Genomic DNA, 7,416 nt, shown 5'->3' on the forward strand with positions numbered 1-7,416 from the left:
CCCCCTCTCTCTCTGGCTTTGTTTTGTGAATCATACCCTGAAACTAAGGACAATAATGTTTACAGCTCAGTTTTCAGCCATCACTATTTAATTTTTCATTCCTTTGTTACTGCGTGCCTTCTTGTCCTTAGCCCACAGCAGAATAATGCCTTCCAATAATCACCTGAACTTGGGCCACATGCTGTCAGAGATTTTAGACTAAAGAACAATGAAGTTTGTGGAAAAACCCTTGTTCAGCATGTTTAAACAGTGTATGCTGAACTACAGAAAAGATTCAACAACTGACAAAAAAGAAACTTGAGCAAACTTTTTCTTCAGTAGAGCTAATAAACATTTGATTTCCAAAGTAGTGAAAGGGATCAACTTATAGAGTCACTGAAAGAAAATCTTTATTTGGAAACAGAGAAATTGAGTTGTACAGTTACAGAAATGCAGCAGAATATTGGTATATTGTAGTTTTGTAGTGCAATATAATCTTTATTTTTTTCATCTGAAGACTCATATTCACATTCATCCGTGAGTAACAGAACTGTCAACAAAAGAAAACGAAAAAAAAGAAAAGAAAAGAAAACGATCAAATAAAACTTTTATTGGAACTTTTTCTCTTTTAGAAGAGATGAGAGGTCAACTATGATGTTTGTAACAACCTGCGACCTGCATCAATGTTCATAGTTACAAGGTTGTTGGTATTCCTGACTGGTTAACAAGCATCATGCATCTTTATGCAGCAACTCTTGTTTTAACACTCAATTAGATTTCTTGTCATTCTCATTATAGAAAGTCATTATGTCCATAAGATTTTTTTTAGGATTTTTGCATGACTTGATGACCCAAATGAAGGTGTGTGGTTAAATGTCTACAACTGATTAAACTTTAGGGTTACCACAGTCCAAGATTGTCTTTATAACCAGTTAACCAAAAATGGTTCCACCTTAGTTTTATGTATTTTAGTTTGGTATTAGTTGAACATCATCCACACATACTCCAAGTACTTCTCATTACACAATGTTTTTGAGTAAAATTTTGGTATTGAATGTTGAAGTCAGCCAATTAACAATATATCTAATAAACTATCAGAATGACTTTAATAAAACTCTCACAAAGTAGAAACTGGCTGTATCTACAATTGATTAACTCTTGGAGTCACCCTAGTTCAGTTGGCCAACAAAGCTAATCAATATTAGTCGACACAAAAATGCCTATAAATCAATCAATTTTTCAAATTTGTTGTGGTAGTAGAATATACTTGTTCTCAGTTTGCTTAAATTTTTGGCAATCGCCTTTAGTGTAAGCCCTGTTTGTTTGTTAGCAAAATATCTCACAAACCACTTGACAGATTTCATTTAAATTGTCAAAGTGGCAATGAATTCACACCTACAATTGATTAGTTTTTGGAGTTAATCCAATTTATTATGTTTGCCACAGCCAGTCAGCCTTAATGGCATCACATAAAAGGCTGTAATCCAAGTAATTCTAAGCTGAAATTTGGTCTGGTAGAAGCCAAGACTCATCCCCAAAACATACCAAGTGCTAACACATTTCATATGCTCTCACACTATTGCATGAGATTTTGCAAAAACATTTACCAAATTTGACCATAATAACTATAATGGTCTTTTTTCATCACAATGATGATTGTAGTTTAAATCTCTAGCATGAAAGGCAGTGGGTGATGTTCATCCTTCCAAGAAATGGAAAGCCTTTAATTGTTATTTATACTGGGACATAGTTTATCAACATAACTTAAAATTTATCAGTTCATGTATGAATGAAATTGGTCTTCTGTCATAGAGACAATAATAACAGTTAGCAAATAAAGAAGTCATTTAAATTTTTTCCTCAGTACTGTTTATTTCCAGGCTCTCAGATCTACTGTAAGTCTCTCAGAGCTAATACAGCTAATGACAGAATGAAACAGCTTCCTTCCTTAAATTTGGAGCCCAAGTGTCTCCTATACATGGGCATGACTTTATTTCATTATTTTTGATTCAGCAGAAGTCAGGGTGGAGGTGTAGCTGTTCGCCACTTAACAGATGATGCTCTGACAAGTGCATATCTGCTGAGTTTTCCTTTATTCTAGCAAAGTTGCACACTTAGTGGACAGAGTCATACACAATTTCTTTAGCTTTATTTATATCAAACCCTTTGTTCATGGCTCATTGTCACTTTAGCCCCTTTTCATACACCTGCTGACTTGGACCCAGGTGCTTACAAGTGTCCCTTTTATCTTCCCTACCGACTTAAATTTACATATTTGCATTCCCACTTTTAACTTTGTATCAGACAAGATTAATGGAACCAAGTAAAATGCTTAAAACAAAACATATTCAAGTAAAAATACAGATTGGATTATTACTTAAAGTACAGAATACACAAAATTATTATCCATTTATAGTAACATGGATAAATTAAATTTGTTTCTTTCCGCTTTGGTTTGCAGAAGTCATACACTTTATGGTTTTTTTAGATGATGGATTCGGCAATGCTTTGAGTTAAAAGCTTGGGATGTTAAGTAATAAATACAAGTAAGACTAATAATTCTCCAGAACATGCTGCAAAACACTAATATTCTATACTTATCTAGATTTCATTTACACACTTTTCGGTGCATTATAATGCCTTTTCACATGCTTTAAAGAAGGATAAAGGGTGCATTTAAGGTATTTATTTTTATTTTTTGGCCAAACTGTCATTGGTGGAAACCAGATTAAATGCTGTGGCTGGATTAAAGTCAGGGATTATAAATGCTCTAGATGTGGATGTCTAACATGAAAAAAATCCCATGAGATTTATTTTATATATTACATCTGGGGTTGGGAGATGGCTCTGCTTGTACATTAGAAAGGTTTTAGTAAAGAAGGTTGTTCATTGAAGATCATCATTTATAACCTATCCAATGTTTTTTGTTTTTTTTTTTACCAGAATTTTGCCCATATGAAATGTTTTCAAAATTAAAGACCTGGTATTCTTTGAAGGAAGGCCGTTCACTCATCATTTTTCATACCAGAATTTATGCTAAGGTCACTTCATGGCAAAAAGCGAAAGAGTTTTTAGTGATTTTGGTCAGAGTTGGAAATGTCTTAATTGAATGACTCTCAGCTTATACTGCAAAATTGTAACTAAAAATCTGTAAAATTACCTGAGTTATTGCCATTTTTAATTTTGCTAAATTTGATGAGTTATGGTGGCCATCATGAATTGGGTTGGCTCTAAAAGACAATCAACTGTAGATGTACGTCCAGTGATTACTTTGAGAGATTCATTTACGCCTCCCCAGTGGTTCATGAGATGTGCTAACAGACAATGTTGTTTCCAGTAGTTCAAAATATCTGGCATAATGTAAACATATGCCCCTTTCCCACTAGTGCCACTTAGTGTAGTGTCGGTATGGTTCCAAGCCATTTCCATTAGGCCAGATTCACGGAACCGGCCCTTTTTTAGTACCTACTTCATTGTGGTTCCAAGCAGCTCCAGCTGACACCAAAATGCGACGTCAGAACACTGTTTGTCACTGATTGGCTAGGAGGTGGAGTTACTGGTTGCATCTAAACTGCCTTTACAAGAACAACTCAAGGAGCCATTTTTTTTTCAATTGTAGCAGTGACATTAGTCGTGATTCCATCCAATTTGAATTAGAAATTTTTGCAAATTTTTAAAATTTCAAGTTATTCATCAAATGTGTTTCCATCTCTCATTTTGCCCATTAACTTTTTTTCAAAAACCTAAAAACCACCTCCACCAACTGCCCAAAACACACCCATTGGAACCAGACTGGAACATCAGTGGAAAACCAACTGGTCCGACCGGTACCGACCCGTACCGACACCGACCGTTCTGACACTACACCATGGAAAAGGGGTGGTGACCTTAGGATCACATCTCTGCTTTTTGGAGATGATGTGGTCCTATTGACCTCATCAGAGCGTGATCTCCAGCTCTCACTGGAGCAGTTCGCAGCCGAGTGTGAAGCGGCCGGGATGAAGATCAGTGCCTCCAAATCCGAGACCATGGTCTTGAGCCGGAAAATGGTAGGGTGCCTTCTCTTCTTCTGAGTTTCCTTCGCAGGGTGTCTGGGCTCTCCCTTAGGGATAGGGTGAGAAGCTCGGTCATCCAGGAGGGACTCAGAGTAGAGCCGCTGCTCCTCCATGTCGAGAGGAGCCAGTTGAGCTGGTTCATCTGGTTAGGATGCCTCCTGGACGCGTCCCTGGTGAGGTGTTCCAGCCACATCCCACTGGGAGGAGACCCAGAGGAAGATCCAGGACACACTGGAGGGACTATGTTCCTCAGCTGGCCTGGGAACGCCTTGGGATTCCCCTGGATGAGCTGGCCCAAGTGGCTGGAGAGAGGGAAGTCTGGGTCTCTCTGCTTAGGCTGCTGTCCTCACGACCCAACCCCAGATAAGCAGAAGAAAACGGATGGATGGACGAACGGATTAATAAACTTTCTATCTATATAGATCAATGTATTTGTTTTGCTTTGATGTAATTGAATCATTAATCATTTATTAGAAGATTTAATTGAAATATTGATAGGGAGTGATGTATTGTTACACCCCCTAATGTTCGCTCGATCTTACATATGCCAGAATCGTTACATCCCTCTTGCTTTTGGTGTTAAAAAATGTCTCAGGTTAAAGTATGATCTGCACAGTGGTAGTATAAGAACTTTATTGTATTTGTTTAAAACTACGTGAAGACATTTTCTCAGAAGATATCCAAACACATCTCATACAAACAGTTCTGTAGGTAATGTTAAATAAATATTTGTGTTCTTAGTATACAGAAATACAGAAGTCTTATTAAAACATTGCCTTAGCCTATGTTAACTCAAATATTTGTGTTGAGTATTATTGACTGAATTGTCTTTTTAATGTGTTCTTTGTGTCGACACTCCCCAAGTACTCATCTTTCCTGGGAATCTTAGGAGGCAACAAACGAGCTGCTAAATAACATAATTCCCATGAAACGGGACAGACAGAACCACTGTGTTTCCACTGCATTTTGTGGCAGCTGTGACTCATTCTTAATCACTGCAGTCTGTGAAAAAGCTATTTTACTGGTCTGCTGACATTTCTGTCCACATTTGTGGTCAGACTACAGGATGTCTGTGGTAAAGGGCATCCCTTTCTCCTGGTTGGTGCCTAACATCTTCATTGTCAGTCAGCCATTCTAATTACCTTGTGACATTGTATTGAGCTCAAATTTGGTGTGGTAGTGGCTGAGAGTCATCCCTTTAATATACTCTGAGCGTTAACATGAGGTCACACAACCTCGCATGAGATGAAGCATAAAGCCATTTACAAGGTTGATCAAACGATGGTAACTCCATTGTCAGCATGAGATGATCTTTGTTTGATGGTCTGGCATAAAAGGCAGAAGTCAACATGCATTTCTTTGAGGAATGCCAGAACTCATTTTCACAACAGAAGTAATTAACACAGACATAATAGCTAAATTTATTCTGGTTTTAAATTGAGCACATTGACGGCCGCGGGCTTCAAAAGGAGTGGCAAAGAAAGATGCTTTGACAGGATTTGACTTATTCTTATTATACTTACATGTGGCTCATCCGTAGTGTTGAGCTTTATTTCTGAATTGGTGAATGGCAAAATTAATTTAAAAGTTATTTATTTGTTTATGAAGGTCAGAGACATGATTTACTGAAGAACATAAGAACTTTCAAACTGTCTAACCAAATTTTGCTTTTATTACAGGGAGAACCTCAGTCCCTTAATGTTTGATCACAGAAGATAGTGCCCTGAAATGAAAGAAGAAAAAGGTAACATATAGATTTTGCACCTTCAGCTGCACATTTCTGTTTTTACAATGTAGGCCCTGCCACACTATATTGTTTTAGACAATGTATGCCAATTTATGAAAATGTTACAGACATCTACGTTGAAGATGGTATTATGAAATTCAGCTGGAAGCCCCTTTTAGGTATGTACTGTATATATGGTAATTCTAAATCATTGATCAAATATACAACTTTTATTAGTAATGTAGACATAAAAAATGTTATACATTTGCATAAGTTGTGGAAAACATTATAGTGTGACAGAGCCTGTAGAGATTAATTGATGTCGACCATAATATTCTACACTGTAAAAAATGAAATGTTGGATTTACTTAACCATGTTATGTTACCTGGTTCCACTTAACTGAGTTGAGTAAATTCAAAGCAACATACTCATGTTCTTTGGCTAAAAAACTGGTATATTGCATTGAATTTACTCAACTCAGTTAAGTGGAACCAGGTAACATAACATGGTTAAGTAAATCCAACATTTCATTTTTAGAGTGTAAATACTAATCAAAATTGATAGAAACTACACAATATGCAAAAGGCTTTACTGATGGGTTAAATAAATAAATATATAATATATATATAAACCCTGATTAGACTAACTAATCCATTTTAAATATTTGTTTATGGTTGAAGTTTGTTTTTTGTTTTTTTCATTGTATGAATCTTAAAATATAAGTTGAAAATTAATGTTGCAGATTTGCGTATTTATTTGAACAAAAACACTATCTTAAAGCATCGTTCATGTATTTGTCTTTTTAAATTTAGAGTTACAGTGAGAGCAGACTCTGTAATCTGTACATTTACGTAAAATGTGAACATTTTATTTTTTTGGTATAAATTGACTACTGAAAAATATATCAAATATATTCATGGGAGTCAAAACAAAAAAAAGTATGGTCAGGTCCTACCTGGAAAGAAATTAAGCTTGTCTACATTCTTTAGTGTTTGTGTTTGGTTTGTTAGTTTAGGAAATTGGGAAACAAAGCAAGGAACGAAGCGCAGCCCAACCTCACTTCCTACACATTCCTTCATACAATAACTTCCACAGATCACATTCTAATTCATCAGGTTGTTGTATCATTTCTTATTCATTTTTTTCATATGCAAACCCCACAGCTCATCCCAGTGGTTGTGGTAATTGTCATGTGATTCACTCCTCTGGTGTTTTCTTGGCTGAGTGAGCTTAATTTAGAAAGTGGTATTAAATTACTCTTATCACAACACAAAGAATGCATTCACATACAACCCAAAATAGTTTTTCAGAAATGCAGTGGACTTGCAGGGGTGTTTCAGTTCAGAAGGGACTTTGTTCTCTTGAAGCGTTCGGCCAATAATACTCTGAAAAAGATGCACGTAGATAATCAGATATGTGTCAGTATTAAATGCCCTTTGAGCTGAGCTCTACTGAGGATCCTAAACAGGCTGATGCAGTTTATCCCTCAGGTCAATGGCCAGTTTGTCCATGAGTTCAACAGAGACCCCTTAAAGAGATAGTTCTATCTATTTAAGTATGTACCATATGTATGTATGTATGTATGTATGTATGTATGTATGTATGTATGTATGTATGTATGTATGTATGTATGTATGTATGTATGTATGTATGTA

The 7,416-nt window shown here is 36.2% G+C and overlaps 1 protein-coding gene across 6 annotated transcripts in view; it reads left to right on the top strand.

Moving 5' to 3' along the window:
- Positions 1-7,416, top strand: part of st3gal4 (ST3 beta-galactoside alpha-2,3-sialyltransferase 4) — a gene marked incomplete in the record, with an annotated part of 54,275 nt that overhangs the window by 15,443 nt on the left and 31,416 nt on the right. For 3 of the 6 annotated variants that reach the window (XM_014027913.1, XM_014027917.1, XM_014027914.1), the window contains 1 exon segment: positions 5,714-5,778. Coding sequence is in view for 2 of the 6 variants with exons in the window: in XM_014027917.1 (XP_013883371.1) it covers positions 5,763-5,778 (16 nt within the window). 6 annotated transcript variants of the gene reach the window in all.

This window comes from Austrofundulus limnaeus, unplaced genomic scaffold, assembly GCF_001266775.1.
Source record: "Austrofundulus limnaeus strain Quisiro unplaced genomic scaffold, Austrofundulus_limnaeus-1.0 Scaffold698, whole genome shotgun sequence".
NCBI lineage: Eukaryota > Metazoa > Chordata > Actinopteri > Cyprinodontiformes > Rivulidae > Austrofundulus > Austrofundulus limnaeus.